This window comes from Mercenaria mercenaria, chromosome 10 (genome assembly GCF_021730395.1).
Source record: "Mercenaria mercenaria strain notata chromosome 10, MADL_Memer_1, whole genome shotgun sequence".
Classification (NCBI taxonomy): Eukaryota; Metazoa; Mollusca; class Bivalvia; order Venerida; family Veneridae; genus Mercenaria; species Mercenaria mercenaria.
Genome location: NC_069370.1, coordinates 8,054,072 through 8,073,146, shown reverse-complemented (window position 1 = coordinate 8,073,146; position 19,075 = coordinate 8,054,072). Strand labels below are relative to the sequence as shown.

Here is a 19,075-nt window from a genome sequence, read left to right as displayed (position 1 = left end):
TGCTTATTGATCGCGGCCGATGAGGCCGCGATCATTTTGAATAGGACAAGTATATACGTGCTGGGGAAAATATTTCATGATGGACCTGTGAATTCTTTACTTGTGGGTGAAACAGGTCTCATAAGCGTAAATACGACTAGCTTCTACTGATTATAAAACATACCGTACGATTTGTTGTGAATTAACTGTTGTTGTACATTTAGTAGTTCAACCACCACCCTTGTTTAAGAGCAACATTTAAAAAACACGTTTTTTTTCATCCTCAAGTAATAAGTAAGTAGACTCGCCCAGTTTAATCAATCTAGAGCGCTTACTTCACCCGATTTACATTCGGAACATTTTCACGCGTTTCGGGCTTTATCGTATGTTAACATGGGATTTTTGAACCGTCCAAAGATGTTGGAAATGTTTGTCTCATTGTTTATTTTTTTTTAATAAAAATGTTACTGCTTTCATTTTCTACCACTTTTTTTCCACCCTTGCCTGAAAAAACAGTAATGAGTTTGTACACTGTTCAGACAATTGTGCTCTGTTGAAATTTAACCAAACACAAGTTTACCTGCATAAACAGAAAGCGTGATATGTCACCATGCGCGGATCCAGAGGGGACCAGGGGTCCGGACCCCCTCTGGAAAATCTTTAAAAAAGGAAGGAAGACAAGAAGGAAAGAAAATGTTTTTCGAAAAAGGCAACATTAGGACTGCATGTAAAGTATATGCGGCTGCTGCTACTTACGACCCCGACATAATTCATATTATTTATCTAAAAGAAACTTTTACCTTCAAGAAAGCTTGATTTTATCATTTTTCCCAAATTTAACAGGTTAGTCCATAAAACTGCCCCAGAATGCAAAAAATGAAGTGCTAAATTTCAAAATTTCCAGGATTGGTGGGGGGGGGGGGGGGTCCTTCTTTCCTGCACAAACGCTTCTTTCCTGCACAAATGACAATTTCGCAACTTCTGTCCGGTTTGTACAAATTTCTGGCCGCGATAAACCATTTGACTTGTATACTCTATGTATTTAACTGGACTTCTTGTAATCAGTAATAAAACCTAAACCTTTTTGTTTGGAATTTTGTTATTAAACGAAATCTTTAATATTTATTAACGTTAAAATGGAACTTAGTAAAACTTTTTTGCGCTATTCATAGAACTGTGTCAGGTCCTATATAATTATTAATTAATTAATGAAAGTAGTCCGGTAACATATAATGTAAACGGTACAATACGGGTTTTTTCTGCCTGTTCGTATTTACTTGTGAAATACAAGTCGAATACTTAAAGAATTAAAGAAAATATAACATATCTGAAATGATTGACTTGATCTTGCCTTTTTCATCAAAATTATTTAAATTATTTGCAAAATGAATGCTCACGCTGTCGCTGGAAATAGATATTTTAGTCAGAATACTGCTTGTATGTAGTAGCCGTCAAAAAAACAAAACAAAAAAAAAAAAAAAAAAAAAAAAAAAAAAAAAAAAAAACATGACCGCTGCCCCTCCCTTAAAAAGATTTCATCGGTCTTTCGACTGAATTTTAATGTAAAAGTTGGCATTCATTTTACAAATATATACTTGAAAAGACAGCTTAATGATTTTCAATGGGAGTTTCACTCATCAAGTGTACACTACCATGTCGATATTTTGACTATAAAATTTAACTTAATCTGGTTTACTCATACAACGAATGGATTTTTCTACATTCCACAATAAATTCTTTTGCTAGTTATAATCAATATGTTATCTAAATTCAGATAATTGGCTCGCAGTGAATCCGAAATTAACCTAATGGCTCAACAAACACTCTTTGACTGAGAGCCCACGTGACTGGTTGCTAGCAAACATACACAAACACTTAAAAGCAAAGTTTGCAATAATTGGAGAAATATAATGCATGAAAAATTACGGCCAGTATTACATTTATAGTTTCTTCTGTTTTGTATAAATATGAATGTATAAATACAAAGACTAACTGAGTATGTTTCGGGACATTTTCAGTTTTTATATTTCATTAAACGATTAAAATAAAACAAAATATTTCCGTTCTGTAAACGGTATTTATTGTGTTGTCTCAGATTAAGATATTTCATGGATATTGCAAATGAATCATCATCATCATCATCATTTATGATAATGACAAACGTTCAATACTGATACATTAAATTATAGTTTCTTTATCTTTACAATAACTAGCTTACGTTATTGTTACCGTCATATGTATTTGTAGTTCTTATATTTGTAAAAGTGGTAGGTACCAACTGAACTATCATATAGAATAGAAAAGAGAAAATATATTTCGTGCGTGTAAAGATTATCAAGAATGGGCTTGAATACTGACCAGTGATATAGCTTTTATGACAACCCGTAATTTTATATTTACGTATCTGATTTGTCATATTGAATTCCACCTACTGTGACGGTAAACAGATTGAAATTTCCCTCTAGCCTAGGATATTATGAAATATTGATCAGACTTGTTGAGATTCGTATTCCGCCACAGTAGCAAGAGAAAAATGAAAACTGTTAGAGTTAATCTATATTATATTGGCTGTATAGCTGGAATTTTTGTTTTTATTTTTTTATTTCGAAACCTCGGATATCTTATAAAAGAGTTTGCTCTTCATGTTAATGTCAACGTGGAAGTATGTGATACTTGCTCCATGAGGCACAAGAATAAACTTCATAATACAGAACGTATATCGAACGTTATACACCAAATTTATTTTCCTCTTAAGAGCAAAACTCCACCGGTAGAACTTACAAAAGCACGGGACACGTGGATTCGCGCACACAAAAATTATACCCATTATCTTTGGAATGAGACTTCAATTTTGAAATTAATGCGTGAACATTATCCACATTTAGAACCTATTTATCATAGTTACGACTACTGGGTTCGACGTCTAAATATTGTCAAGTATTTGTCAACGTATCATTACGGAGGCTGGTATGCGGACATGGACGTGACATGCAAACACAAGTAAGCATTTCGTCTGTTTTTATCTTAAGCTCCTTCCATGCCCCTCATATGTAAGAACTGTATTAAGAAATTATAAGTCTTCTTATTGATGTGACTGACGTTTTATAATACACGAATATTCATATTTCATTTAGTTAATATTTTATGTATGTATACTGAATGCTTTTAATATAAAAATATCATATATGTGTATTAATATCAGTAAAATGGCGATACCATTCCCTTGATAATGTGACGATCCAAACAATCCAGATGTGCTATACCCGCTGCATTGACCAACTGAGCTGCCAGTGTGGTCGGATGGGCTAATCTATTCGGACTTGAAGTGATGTTGGCTGATTTAAGACATTTCTTTGTGTCGCAGCATCTGTAGTACATTTCGTTGTTGTTTTTGTTTTTCGTCTTGACAACGTGCCATAACGGAATTTGAAAGTTTTGTGTGTCTTTTTGGCACGCACTAACGCGACGTAACGAAACACAGAACGGGACGTGTGTGCTATTACTAAATATTTCGTTTTAGCGAGTTGGTGCGCACGCCGAGCTTCTTTATGTCGTTTTGGCGCGCACACGTTTATGTAATAATTTCGTTGTGTTGTCCTTGCGCGTGCCAACATACCAAAAATTTTTTTTGTTAATGGCGCGCATGCAAACGCGAAACAACAAAGCATTTCTGTTCGTCATTAATTTTTGATGTCGCGAACGCTAGAACGAAGCACAAAACTAAAAATTTCGTTATGCGCGCTACAGCGACACAACGAAATGTGCGCATGTCGAAACGGCCTATATCAACTACTGCATGAATAGTTATCTCTTGTTATTAGTTTTGTTTTATAAACTATTGATTAAAAGAAAGAATAAAAATTCATCAATATCCTTGATTTTACTAATTTGATCTCATTTGCCATTGTAATTTGATTATCTCGCCGAGGATGAATTAGTAGACAAATGTTTAAAACTCCATTTCAGTTTGGATGAACTTACTGAGCGAGCATTTAGACAGAATAAAAGTGTAGTTCAACATTTAACCTTCCCAGTTGGAACATCCAATGATTTTTTTGGAGTAACTCCGAGACATCAATTCTTAAAATCAGTTCTAGATCACCTGCCAAACTCAAATCGATGGTTCATATTCCCGTATCCAAATACAGTGCTTACGACAGGTAAGATAAATCGATAGTTCATATTCCCGTATCCAAATACAGTGCTTACGACAGGTAAGATAAATCGATGGTTCATATTCCCGTATCCAAATACAGTGCTTACAACAGGTAAGATAAATAGATGGTTCATATTCCCGTATCCAAATACAGTGCTTACAACAGGTAAGACAAATAGATGGTTCATATTCCCGTATCCTAATACAGTGCTTACAACAGGTAAGACAAATAGATGGTTCATATTCCCGTATCCAAATACAGTGCTTACAACAGGTAAGATAAATAGATGGTTCATATTCCCGTATCCTAATACAGTGCTTACAACAGGTAAGATAAATCGATGGTTCATATTCCCGTATCCAAATACAGTGCTTACAACAGGTAAGATAAATAGGTACAAATGTCAATATTGTTACTGTCGTATTGACTGTTATGTCTCCGAAAGTATGTCGAAACAAGTGAGCGGGTATTGCAGAAGCAATACAGAAGTCCCCTACCCATATGGGTGTACAACAATGTTAGTGTTCGTCCCTTGATGTTGGCGCCATAAAGAACTTTGTCGTTGTTTCGCTGAGACAGAACGAAATAATGGAATGGGAGAAACCAGCCACCCTACTACCTGGATAGCTGACATAGTGGAATTAGTAAAACGAGATAACTGCGTAGATAGCGATTTCACTAAAAGTTTGATTAAACAGTAAGGATGCAGGACGCTTATTAACTCTTTCTTCTCGTTGAATTTTCCGCAGCACTGTTTCGCTAATTATCGTGTTTTCGCAGTGAAGCCTCGCCATTGCAACTATTTGATTTTCGTGTTTTCGCAGTGCAACCTCGCTATTGCAACTGTTTGGTTATTGTGTTTTCGCTGGACGGAGTCGCGGAGCAGAAAATTCAAGATTTATAAAAAGAAAAAAAAATGCTGGGATGTTTTCGAAGCAAGGGCGCGGAGCGAAAAAAAAACAACACGAAATTTAAGATATAGTGGCAGGATCAAGAGAGAAAAAAAAACCACAAGAAACAGGCGTCTTTTATAAATTAATTTAAATTTAATTCAACGTACATTTGGTTTAAACTTATTTTAGCATCTATATATCTCAAGGCGAATGACAGTTTAACACATTATCGGCAAGTGGATTGAATTCATACTTGTAAAATGATTGGCCAACAAACAAACCAAACTCATTGGTGCATGGGTAAAATATTTGGTAGGTAGGGACGCGTTATTTTATTATTGGCAAATACAACTGCCCAGATTTTGTCATGCAATTTATATTTACCTTTCAGTAGGCATCACACTTTCAAATGACACCAAAATTATTTGATGTTACCAGGCATCAATATTTGATATATTTCAATAGCAGTGTTATATAGAACATGTATATTTGTGGATCGGACACCTTAAATCCATTCAAATACTTTGATATTTTACCTTACAGGAACGACTTATTTATGGGGCAGATACCTCAACTATCCGTATCAAGATGAATTTCTGATTCTAGAACAGAACGACGTGGCAACTTACATGCAGCATCACCATGACTCAACGTGGCATGGCTGGGACGCACTCCTTATTCGATTTTTTGTGCATCATTTCAAGCAGTTATTTGGGTTAACCATTTTAATTGTTCTTGTCTTAGTTATACACTGCTTAAAGAGATCGCATTCAAACAAGACGATAACATAATAAAGATATATAACACTGACTAATCAGCTGTTTTCATGCTTTCTTAGAGAACATACTGTCTTAGTGCTGGATGCTCCCCGAAATAACTGGAGCATAAGGGGCTTTTCAGTCACAAAGGTGTTGTGTTAAAGAAAAATGTACCTGTGAGGTGGGAATATAAAAAATAAAGAACATGTATCTTTAATATTTGAAAATGAATTAATCTATTGCAGAATAAAGCAGTAGACTTGATACTTGATGAATTTAGGTGAAAAGAAGTTGTGGGTAATATTATATACATATATGTCTGAAATTAGCATGGCAATACTCTTGTCAGACTTTGATAAGGGTCATCAAATAAATTTAAAGCATATATACACTATCAAGAAGGAATGTTCCGAGTTATGCCCTTGACAAAGTTTTCAAAAAAAGGAAGGTCATTAAACTTTGGAACCACCTAAACAGACGATTTTTTTAAAAATGTTAAAACCCCCACGGAATTTCACAAGGTACAATATCACGGCCTGTAAACATTGGCTCCTTCTCTTTACGGAGGTGAGTTGAAAAAAGAGCCAGTCATGCTTCCGAGCGGAACTATATGAGAATAGTAAACAAAGAAAGAGTGTGAGTTTATTTTTAGCTCACCTGTCACATAGTGACAAGATGAGCTTTTGTGATCACCCTTCGTCCATCGTCCGTCGTCAGTCCGTGCGTGCGTCCGTGCGTGCCATTCTCGCATACCAGAGATCTACCGTGGTTCTCCGGATATTCGTCTCGGGATTTTGACGAACATCTGATGGATGAGAATGGTGCGTGCGTGCGTGCGTCAGTCAACAATTTTTTGTCTGCATGATAGTGGTTTCATTTATGATTTTATTTTAACCAAACTTGCACACAACTTGTATCACCATAAGATCTCGGTTCCTTTCTTGAACTGGCCAGATCCCACTATGGGTTCCAGAGTTATGGCCCCTGAAAGGGCCAAAATCGGCTATTTTGACCTTGTCTGCACAATATCAGCTTTATTTATGATTTGAATTTTACTAAACTGGCACACAACTTGTATCACCATAAGATCTCGGTTCCTTTCTTGAACTGGTCAGATCCCATTATGGGTTCCAGAGTTATGGCCCCTGAAAGGGCCAAAATCAGCTATTTTGACCTTGTCTGCACAATAGCAGCTTCATTTATGATTTGATTTTTACCAAACTGGCACACAACTTGTATCACCATAAGATCTTGGTTCCTTTCTTGAACTAGCCAGAACCCATGGTAGGTTCCAGAGTTATGGCCCCTGAAAGGGCCAAAATTAGCTATTTTGACCTTGTCTGCACATTAGCAATTTCATTTATGATTTGATTTTAACCAAACTTGCACACAACTTGTATCACCATAAGATCTTGGTTCCTTTCTTGAACTGGCCAGATTCCATCATGGGTTCCAGAGTTATGGCCCCTGAAAGGGCCAAAATTAGCTATTTTGACCTTGTCTGCACAATAGCAATTTTATTTATGATTTGATTTTAACCAAACTTGCACACAACTTGTATCACCGCAAGATCTTGGTTCCTTTCTTGAACTGGCCAGATTCCATCATGGGTTCCAGAGTTATGGCCCCTTAAAGGTCCAAAATTGGCTATTTTGGCTTTTGCAGCATACAGAGACTTCATATATGGTTTTATTTGATACAAACTTCCAAAATATCTTCAACAACAATAAATCTTGGATTCCATGACAAATTAGATCCAATCGTAGGTTCCAGTTATTTTATATCTGATTACCTCTCCTGATAGTAGTCAAAATGGATTTATATCAGTTTAACAAGTACTTATAGGACTTATTTGAAATTTATGTCAAATTACCTCCCTTTATTTCAAATTAAAATGGGTATATCTCCGTAACTAATGAAGATACTGATCTGAAATTTCATTTATGTCAACAGATTTATTTGGCAGATCCTTCTTTTGTTCACTTACGATAATTTTCTTTTTAATTACTTCCCTTTACCTAACTATAAATAGCTTATTTTAGTAACTTTTTTATTATTGGCCGTAGGGAAAAATCGAGACCACTTTTCTGTGATACAACATGGATGGTACCTCCAATTTTTAGGTGTATTTTGAAATATCTGTACCTTGTAAGAATTTTTTCTTTCTTTTTGGTTAAATTTCTTTCCTTTGTTGTTTTTTTTTCTGAGGACCTTCTTGTCCTCTAGTGCAATGATAACAGGTGAGCGATATAGGGCCATCGTGGCCCTCTTGTTTACTTTCTGTAACACATCTAATACCTTTTTTCAAAAAATGTAGTTCCACTCAGAAATGGTTATACTTTTTATGTATACAGATCGAGCTGCAGAGCGATGGCATTTCTTGACGTTAGAACTTTTAAAGTTGTTAAATTGGGTCGGTTTAAACAGAAGGTGGATGTGGCAACGATTAAATGTCGCAACACCACTAAATGTCGCAACCACCGTTAAATGTCGCAAGGTTGACGTTAAATGTCGCAACCACCGCTAAATGTCACAAAATCGTCTGCCGCTAAATGTCGCACCTTCAACGTTAAATGTCGCAAAAATTTGCCCACCGTTATAATATTATGTCGCAACACCAACGCTAAATGTCGCACAGCAAAATAAGGTAAGTTAAACAGTCTTTACAACTTAGAGATAAGACTGGGTAATGATTGCTTGATTTGGGAAGGGCTGAATTGACCTTTCACTCTAATCTGCACGTTTGCTTTTCAGTGGTTCCGCACCATACATACGTTATATATTTCATATCTAAAGGTTTGAGCACTAACGTGGTACTCGCCACAGTACTAAATTTATTTCAGGTCTGAACTATGTAATTCTATGGAGTCCTGTTTAGCTCATGAGACATTAAGCTCGCGCTCCCTATTGTCGCGCGTTGTATCGCATGTCTTTAGTCGACATGAATTTCGTTACACAATAGGCCGGGGCCAGAAATTGTTGATGGAGGATGGGAGGTGGGGAGGGTGGCACCAGTTTAAAATAAGCGTCACCGGCGACGTGCGGTAGGGTTCCTCTGTCCGTATTTGTGGGAAAGTTTTTTATATACAGGTATGAAATGTTGGCCTGTGGTGCATTTTTGTCTATTTTTTAGGTACTTACTAGAGGGGCACTTCCCTTATTTTACGTGGTAAGGGTCTTTTCCCATTGACAACTTTGAAATACAAGTATGGAATGCTGGACTTTTATTGCATTTTCTGTTCATAATTTCGGTGTATGGGAGGGGTTATCCCTGTCATTTTCGAGGGCTCAGGGTCTCTCCATGGGAAAGGTTGAAAATCAGGTATAAAATGGTTGCCTCTGGCGCATTTTTTTTCTCTTAATTTTAAGGTACTCGAGGGGTACTCCCCCCATTTTAAGGGGTCAAGGGTTCTTCCCCCTGATGAGGAATTTTGAAATATATAAAATGTTCGCCTCTGGGGCGTTTTGGGTCTACATTTTGAGAAAATATTATTTCCAAAATAGTTGGGTGCAACTTTGATGAGTATAAGTCACTAGTAAGCCAACAAGGGTGGGGTTTGGGGTTGGGGGAATCGGCTCGGGCAACAATCTAGGCCTGTTACACAACAGGATGTTCAACTACGCGACACGAAGACTGTGTTTTGTACCAGCTGTAGAAAACGAAGATTTTCTATTAATCAGCCATGGGTTCTATTTCTTTGTTTGGAGGTTTACATTTAAAGTCATAAGGTAACTATTAAGCTTCAATGGCGGAGAAAGATCCTATGTGGCCCTCTGTACATTCTTTCAGGTAAAGCGGGAATTTTTATATTATTTTACTTTTAGTCTCTTAAAATTGTTTGGTTTAGTCTCATTCCCCTCATTATCCTACTTTTCCGCCTACCCACACATAACCCTTCCCCCCCCCCCCCCCCCCCCCCCCTCTTGAAAAATGAAAATATTTATATTTTCTATTAATTGTCTTGGTGCTGTGTGTTTGTGTCTTAGATTTCTGTGTCGTTATTCACCCCGTTCCCCACCCATACAACACTATTACCAAATCGTATTTAGTTAGAATAAACCTCAGAATATTTCTGTCCTAAAACACTGGCCCTATTACAAAATAATTTCACAAATATTTTTCTTGCGTGACTGTTAAAGCAAGGTGTGGAACTCAGGTGAGCGATCTAGGACCAACAAGGCCCTCTTGTTGCTATATGTAACAGCACTTATCATTAAGGTAATTATTTGTATTACATAAACCTGTTAATTTTTCTTCCCTCAAAAAAGTAAATATACACAAGGAATTGATAGTCATAGTGTCAAATAGGAAGTGCGACATTTAGCGTTGGTGTTGCGACATAACGGTTGGCAAATTTTTGCGACATTTAACGTTAAAGGTGCGACATTTAGCGGCAAACGATTTTGCGACATTTAACGGTGGTTGCGACATTTAACGTCAACCTTGCGACATTTAATGGTGGTTGCGACATTTAGCGGCGTTGGACATTTAACGTTGCCACAGGTGGACACTGTCTATATATTTCGCCCTTATTTACAAAAGTTAGAGATTTCAAAGTCATCGTACGGATGTTATTACTATATAACTTATGTGATTTGTTAACGGGTAACACCCATCTAAGTTATTAGCAAACGTTCTGTTTTCCTTGAACAGTATTGAGATTTATTTGCTCCTCTTGTCTGTATTGTTACATGTGTAATGGCGCTCGAACATAGTGACATTAGTTGTATAAATTTGGGACTTTCCGATCATGACCAACGAACTTTAACTGAGTAGTGAAAACGATTACAAATTTTGTTTATTCTCGAAATTACACCTGTATTCAAGATTGCACACAATCACATTAAGCATAAAATGATTTAATTGTAACAAATATCTTAAAATTACCCTTTGACTTTTATTGTGTATTACAATATTGCCTATGGGGTAAATAATATCCGGTCAGTGTTGTTTCAAGGCGAGTCATAAAAGATATGTTACCCCACTTACTAAGTGATAGGTATTTTTATGGTTTTATGGTTTTTGTGTTGTACTATATGTCTTTCACTTTCTTTTGTCTTTATATTGTCTTTTCCCTTTCTTTCAGGAATTTTTTATTACGATTTTTACCCTTATTTCATGAATCGTATGACAGTAGACTTAAAAAAAAAAATCAGAAATCATGAACATAGACTCAATCAAATTAAGTCTGGTTGTGTTCTGTTTTTCCAGAGTCGTTTTGTAAATTTCATTTAATACAAAAATGACATGCTGGAAATTCTATAACACAGATTCACTTATAAGAACGAGAAAGGAACACTTGCCTTAAATTTATTAAAAAAATAATGATAAAACGCTCGTTTTATTATGTTAATTAACTCGTTGAATTAAATTCGGTAAGAAAACACACTCAATTTGTAAGATCCTCTATGTATTTCACCAACATGCGTAAAATTCAAGATTGTCAACATTTTCCTTTCAGATAATTCACTCAAATGGGTATTTATCAAAATTATGTAAACCTGTATTATGTTGAAAGAATATACTAACTTGAAATTTACGCCGTTTCATTGAAATTAGTTGGTATTAAATGTATGAACATGTTTCGTGAACATCGGCATTATTAATAAATGTTGATCTGAAAGCGACACATGACAAGTACAGTACATTATTACTTAAAACATATTTCAATTTTGACTAAGTTACGTTCAAAATGTTGAATTAAATTTTACTCCTCCAAAATACTTCTTAGCGCCAAACCTTGTGGTACTAATCATTTTACGAATCTGTAGGGTCTAGGCCTATTGGATAAAACACTTGTTTCTTCTTAATATTTAATAAAGAAATTGTCAATATAGCTTTCGTATCTCCATACTTCAAAATGTTGTGGTTAAATGAACACAAGACTGTTTAAATTTGACAACATGTCAGATCTTCGAAAAATATGCAGCATCTGCAAGCGGTAAACTTTACAAATTTTGTTAGGTGCCAGAGGTACCCCTTCCTTCCACATTCAAATGTAAATACTGGTTATGAAAAGTTTATCCATTGTGAATATTTTTTATATCTTGATTTTATAGCAAAAGCCACGGTTTTTTCTAGCGTTATACATTTCACATATAAATGACATCGTCAGTGACGCCACAACTAGAAATGCTAGTAACGTTATTTTTTTACCATGACGTTCAAATACTTGTTTGATTTAATAGCGTTATTTATCTATCAAAATGTTTAATTTAATGTTTTAGAATTTTGAACTCATTATTTTAGGCCATTTTGTACAGAAAGCCGTACCAAGTCCATTGTAAACAAAACCATTGCCGCATAGTTTACACCATTCAGTTCAATTTCAAAAGTCATTGGCTATGATAACTGTTGTGAAATATACAACTAATGACCCTATGTTCGAGGGCTAGATCTATTAGACATGTAAAAATAAAGGTAAGAACACCCGTCAAGGGAAATGAATAGCTTGCTGATAGCTTAAAAGAGCATTGGCTCCCACTCTGGTTCATAGCGCCTCCTCTGTGGCGCTGGCTGCTCCTCTTTGTCATAAATGCACACGTGGGTGAAACCTGCCGACTTACTTATTCATTTATTTATTTATTGGGTTTTACGGCGCACCAAAACAGTAATAAGACATTCTTTTCAACAAGATCCATACGATGTCTTTGAAATCTTGGACTTGTGTAAATAAGGCAAAATATATAGACGTATGTCCACTTTTAATTTTGAATCAGTCTTCTTTCACAACTTTCATAAGTTCTCAAGTCAAGAAATGCCTTTGCTCTGCAGATCGACCTGCATACATAACAGGACAGCGCGCTCCACTATTCGGCGATTTGACAGTAAAATGAATTTATGGATACACCAAGATATAAACATTTATGGATACACCAAGATATATTTTGGGTTTCAAGTCATTATCTTATATATTGTACCAAAGTTATGTCCAGAAAACGAAGTTTGTCAAAAAATTTAAGTATGAAAAGGGCATAATTTGGTCAAAAATACAAATCAGAGTTATGGTCATTGTTACCACATATGCAGATGATGATGATAAAGATACATTTTCGGTTTCAAGCAAAGATTGCCAAAAAACTTTAAGTATGAAAGGGGCATGATTCTGTCAGAAATACAATTAGAGTTATGGGGATTGTAATCACACATGCAGATGATGATTATAAAGAAATATCTTTAATTTCAAGTCATTATCTTTTAAAGTACCAAAGATATGTCTATAAACAAAGCTTTCGAAAAGAACTTAACATGAAAATAATTCCAAGTATAACAACTTGGTGACCTTGACCTTGGGTATAATGGGCTCAGCTCCTGCACATACTTTGTATACTGGACAATGTTTATGTGAAGTTACAGTAAGATATATAGGCAATAGAAACAAAGATATGACAGAAAAACAAAGGTTGCCGAAAACTTTAACCTTAAAAATAACCCAAGTATAACACCTTGGTTACCTTGACCTAGGGTATAATGGGCCCATCCCCTGCACATACTTTGTTTGCATGCTTAACAATGTTAATGTGAAGTTACAGTAAGATAAAAGTAATAGTAACAAAGAAAAAAAAGGTTGCCAAAAAACTTCAACCAAACAAGAGGGCCATGAAGGCCCTGTATTGCTCACCTGACCTATTGACCTAAAGATCATCAATATTAACATTCCGACCAAGTTTCATTAAGATATGGTCATAAATGTGGCCTCTAGAGTGTTAACTAGTTTTTCCTTTAATATGACCTAGTGACCTAGTTTTTGGTGCCACATAACCCAGATTTGAACTTGGCCTAAAGATCATCGAGATTAACATTCTGACCAACTTTCATGAAGATATATCATAAATGTGACTTCTAGAGTGTTAACAAGCTTTACTTTTGATTTGACCTTGTGACCTAGTTTTTGACCCCTCTTGACCCAGATTTAAAGCGGACCTAAAGATCATCAAGATTAACATTCTGACCAAGTTTTATAAAGATACAGTCATAAATGTGGCCTCTTGAGTGATAACAAGCTTTTCCTTTGACTTGACCTGGAGACCTAGTTTTTGACTCCACCTGATGCAGATTTCAACTTGACCTAAAAATCATCAGGATTAACATTCTGACCAAATTTCATAAACATACAGTCATAAATGTGGCTTATAAAGTGTTAACTAGTTTTACATTTGATTTGACCTGGTGATTTAGTTTTTCACACCACATGACCCAGATTCAAACCGGGCCTAAAGACCATCAAGATTAACATTCTGACCAAGTTTCATTAAGATACAGTAATAAATGTGACCTCTAGATTGTTAACAAGCTTTACCTTTGATCTGACCGGGTGACCTAGTTTTTGACCCCAACATGACCCAGATTCGAACCTGACCTAGAGGTCATCAAGACAAACAATCTTATCAATTCCCATGAGTTTCAAATTTAAAATTAGGTCTATTAACAAGCTTAACCTTTCATTTGACCTGGTGACCTAGTTTTTGACCCCACTGAAGATCTGACCTAAAGATCTTCAAGAATAACATTCTGACCAAGTTTCATTAAGATATGGTTATAAATGTGACCGCTAGAGTTTTCCTTTGATTTAACCTGGTGACCTAGCTTTTGAACCCACCTGACCCAGATTTAAATTTGACCTAAAGATCATCAAGGTTAACATTCTGACCAACTTTTATGTAGAAACAATCACAAATGTGGCTTCTAGAGTGTTAACAAGCTTCTCGTTTGATTTGACCCGGTGACCTAGTTTTTGACCCCACCCAACCCAGATTCAAAACTGACCTAAAGATCACCAAGATTGACATTCTGACCAACTTTCATTAAGATGCAGTGATAAATGTGGCTTATAGAGTGTTGACTAGCTTTTCATTTGATTTGACCTGGTGACCTAGTTTTTGATCCAACCTAACCCAGATTTAAACTTGACCTAAAGATCATCAAGATTAACACTCTGACCAAGTTGTGTGATAATATAGTCATAAATGTGGCCTCTAGAGTGTTAACAAGGTTTTCCTTTGATTTGACCTGGTAACTTAGTTTTTGATCCCAGATGACCCAATATCAAACTCGTCCAAGATTTTATTGAGGGTAACATTCTGACCAACTTTCATTAAGATTGGGCCAAAATTGTGACCTCTAGAGTGTTAACAAGCTTTTCCTTTGATTTGACCTAGTGACCTAGTTTTTGACCCAACATGACCCAATATTAAACTTGTCCAAGACTTTACTGAGGGTAACATTCTGACCAAGTTTCTTTAAGATTGGGCTAAAATTGTGACCTCCAGAGTGTTAACAAGTTTTTCCTTTGATTTGACCTAGTGACCTAGTTTTTTACCCCAGATGACCCAATATCGAACAAGTCCAAGATTTTATTGAGGGTAACATTATCACCAAGTTTCATTAATATTGGGCTAAAATTGTGACCTCTAGGGTGTTAACAGTCAAATTGTTGACGATAACGGACGACTGACGCCGACAGACGACGACGTACACAGGGCGATCACAAAAAGCTCACCTTGAGCACTTTGTGCTCAGGTGAGCTAAAAAGCTCATGCTGATGCCGATGCCGGGGCGAGTAGAATAGCACCCCTATTCTCCAAATAGTGGAGTTAAAAAGTGTAACCATTTCTGAATGGAACTACATTTCCCCTTTTTTGAAATAAGGTCTGAAATTTGTTACAGAAAGTAAAAAGTAAACTCCCTCTCTTTCTTTGTTCACATTTCTTGTATAGTTCCGGTCATTAGTGCCGCCTCGGAAGTATCACTGGCTCTTTTTCAACTTACCTCCATAAAGAGAGGGAGCCACTGTTTACAGGCCGTGAATATGTTGAAAAAGCTATTGCTGAAAAGAGAATGACCTCTGCTTCCCATATACATGTATATGCATCAAAGTATGGGAAAAATATCTAGAAATATGAGAAAATCAAAGAAAACAATTTCAGGACTGTTAGATGCAGGACTGTGTTATCCTGCATAGCAGGTAACAGGGTTCTAGCCGGGATTTTTTGAAGGCATGAAGGGTATTTTTTGAAAAGAGCGTAGACAAAGGGGTGGGTGCTGGGGTGATGGGGGGTCACCCCCAGAAAATTTTGTATTACTACAACTCATTTTGGTGCATTTCAGAGTGAAAAACACAGTGTTATTTTCAATGTTTAATAAGCATCATTTACATGCTCAACAAGAACAAACAGAGATAATGTGTCATAAAAAATTTCTCTGGAGTTTATTTGCTGAATGACAATGTAAACTTATCCAGTTATGTAAGTTTCTGAAAATGTCCACTATTTATTTTACATAATTTAAAACAACACAATTTTAGCACTGCACATTAAAGTTTCAGTCTTCTATTCCTGTGGAATTTATTTGCTGAATGACAACGTAAACTTATCAATTTTGTGTACTTGGCGTTATCCCCCTTCTCCAACTATTTAGAACATCCACTCCTAATGTCTTAGCTACATCAACTAAAGCTTTGTATTTGGTGGTGTGGGGAATTTCCTCCTTACACGGAAAGTAAAGCAGTGTCATAGATGCTGTCATTGCCTCACGGTTCACCCCTCACAAAACAAGCCTCGATCCCACCACCTGTTTTTGCTTCCGCAACATCAAATACCAATGCTTTCTTGTGTGAGTCTGAGTCTTTATTATTTATTAAAGATGATTGCCTGATTGAAGAACATTGAATGTCAAGTTAACCCACAAGGCTCTATCAGGAACACACTTCTTTGGCCTTCTCTGGTGCTTTACACAAACTGAACACAACATACCTTGGCCTGAAGTAAATTTAAAACAATTTTGTTCTTTACAAAGCCAAAGATATCCGTCACTGCTATGATAAATCTAAATGTTTTTTTAATGAATTTCAGGAACTTATATGTAAAAAAAGACACAAACACATAAAACATACTCTAGCCCTGTGTGTAAAGCCAGGACAACTTAATTTCTAATTAGTCATCAACTCTTCCTCCCTATTTTCTAAGTGCATGTCTAATATTTTTCCCCCAAAGGAATCAGATTTGAAATATAAAATGTGGTCTTCTTACAATTTGTTTAACAACTGATAGTTTGCACTTTTTTTTAAATACGTTCACCGATCGCTTGATACATATGATATGAAACTTTCAATAGACCGTTCAGTATTTTTGGGATTACTTAAAAATGATTTAAATTACCGTTCTCTTGAGACTGTCATCCAGGGAAACGCTTGTTTCCATTTTGGATCAATGCCTGATTTCCTTTGGCCATCCAGCATGGCTGGGTGGGATTCTGAATTTGTGACCGTTTTCTCAGGGGTACCTGTCCAGGAAGAATGTCATTCACAGATTCGTCTCGCTTTTCACATCTCACTGTCTCCTCTATTACTGAGTCACTGTTTCTCCTTCTGGAGCTTCTTGAAATAGTTCATATTTAACAGTCCCACTCCCTGATTTACGTTTATTTCCAGGCATTATCAATAATAAAGTAATAGATCAACAATACTTCAAACTTTTCTCTACAAGTTCTATTTTGAAAGTGACGACAGAAAACATTAATTCTGCCATTGTCTTTTCGATATTCCACCCGCGAAAACACAATTCATACATGTCAAAAAACATTAATATTACGCCGAGAATTGTTCAAAATCATTTTATTTAAACGTGTTGCACAAATTATGTAAAAAACATAATATGTGATGCTGAGATCCAGCTATCGCTGAACATTATTAACCCAATCATCCATAAGGTTACAACACACTAAATAGCTGTTCTTCTTTATTTTATATAACAAGAGGGCCATGAAGGCCCTGTATCGCTCACCTGACCTATTGACCTAAAGATCAACAAGATTAACATTCTGACAAGTTTCATTAAGATATGGTCATAAATGTGGCCTCTAAAGTGTTAACTAGCTATTCCTTTGATTTGACCCCGTGACCTAGTTTTTGACCCGACATGTCCCAGATTCGAACTTGACCTAAAGATCATCAAGATTAACATTCTGACTAAGTTTCATGAAGATACAGTCATAAATGTGGCCTCTAGAGTGTTAACAAGCTTTTCCTTTGATTTGACCCCGTGACCTAGTTTTTGACCCAACATGAACCAGATTCGAACTTGACCTGAAGATCATCAAGTTTAACATTCTGACAAAGTTTCATGAAGATACAGTCATAAATGTGGCCTCTAGAGTGTTAACAAGCTTTTCCTTTGATTTGATCCCGTGACCTAGTCTTTGACCCAACATGACCCAGATTCGAAACTGACCTAAAGATCATCAAGTTTAACATTCTGACTAAGTTTCATGAAGATATAGTCATAAATGTGGCCTATAGAGAGTTAACAAGCTTTTCCTTTGATTTGACCCCGTGACCTAGTTTTTGACCCACCATGACCCAGATTCGAATTTGACCTAAAGATCATCAAGTTTAACATTCTGACTAAGTTTCATGAAGATACAGTCATAAATGTGGCCTCTAGAGTGTTAGCAAGCTTTTCCTTTGATTTGACCTAGTGACCTAGTTTTTGATCCCAGCTGACCCAGATTTAATCTTGACCTAAAGATCACCAAGATAAACATTCTGACCAAGTTTCATTAAGATACGGTCATAAATGTGGCCTCTACAGTGTTAATTAGCTTTTCCTTTGATTTGACCAGGTGACCTAGTTTTTGATCCTACATGACCCAGATTCGAAATTGACCTTAGGATCATCAAGTTTAACATTCTGACCAAGTTTCATGAAGATATAGCCATAAATGCGGCCTCTACAGTGTTAAAAAGCTTTTCCTTTGATTTGACCGGGTGACCTAGTTTTTGACCCCAGATGACCCAATATCAAACTCGTCCAAGACTTTATTAAGGATAACATTCTGACCAAGTTTCATTAAGATTGGGTCAAAATTGTGACCTCTAGAGTGTTAACAAGTTTTTCCTTTGATTTGACCTGGTGACCTAGATTTTGACCCCAGATGACCCAATATCAAACTCGTCCAAGATTTTATTGAGGGTAACATTCTGACCAAGTTTCATTAAGATTGGGCCAAAATTGTGACCTCTAGAGTGTTAACAAGCTTTTCCTTTGATTTGACCTGGTGACCTAGTTTTTGACCCCAGATGACCCAATATCGAACTCGTCCAAGATTTTATCGAGGGCAACATTCTGACTAAGTTTCATTAAGATTGGGCCAAAAATGTGACCTCTAGAGTGTTAACAATCAAATTGTTGACGACGGACGGACGGACGGACGGACGGACGACGGACGACGACGGACGCCGGACACAGGGTGATCACTAAAGCTCACCTTTGAGCACTTCGTGCTCAGGTG

At 36.3% G+C, this 19,075-nt stretch overlaps 1 protein-coding gene and 1 long non-coding RNA gene across 2 annotated transcripts; one reads left to right on the top strand and one right to left on the bottom strand.

The window, feature by feature from the left end:
• Positions 1-2,327: 2,327 nt before the first annotated feature.
• On the top strand, positions 2,328-6,051 carry LOC123560576 (uncharacterized). The gene is made up of 3 exons (XM_045352742.2): positions 2,328-2,979; positions 3,946-4,139; positions 5,573-6,051. The coding sequence occupies exons 1-3, from the start codon at positions 2,513-2,515 to the stop codon at positions 5,818-5,820; spliced, it is 909 nt and encodes a 302-aa protein (XP_045208677.2). The 5' UTR covers positions 2,328-2,512; the 3' UTR covers positions 5,821-6,051.
• Positions 6,052-15,966: 9,915 nt separating this feature from the next.
• LOC123560575 (uncharacterized) lies at positions 15,967-17,533 on the bottom strand. The gene is made up of 2 exons (XR_006688273.2): positions 16,945-17,533; positions 15,967-16,545 (listed from the first exon to the last, which is right to left on the bottom strand). It is a non-coding gene; the product is annotated as an uncharacterized LOC123560575 (long non-coding RNA).
• Positions 17,534-19,075: the final 1,542 nt, after the last annotated feature.

Coding starts and splice junctions, on each gene's coding strand:
- LOC123560576 (XM_045352742.2), top strand. CDS start 2,513: ATGAAAACTGTTAGAGTTAATCTATATTATATTGGCTGTATAGCTGGA. Junction 2,980..3,945: donor GACGTGACATGCAAACACAA/GTAAGCATTTCG, acceptor ACTCCATTTCAG/TTTGGATGAACTTACTGAGC. Junction 4,140..5,572: donor AAATACAGTGCTTACGACAG/GTAAGATAAATC, acceptor TTTACCTTACAG/GAACGACTTATTTATGGGGC.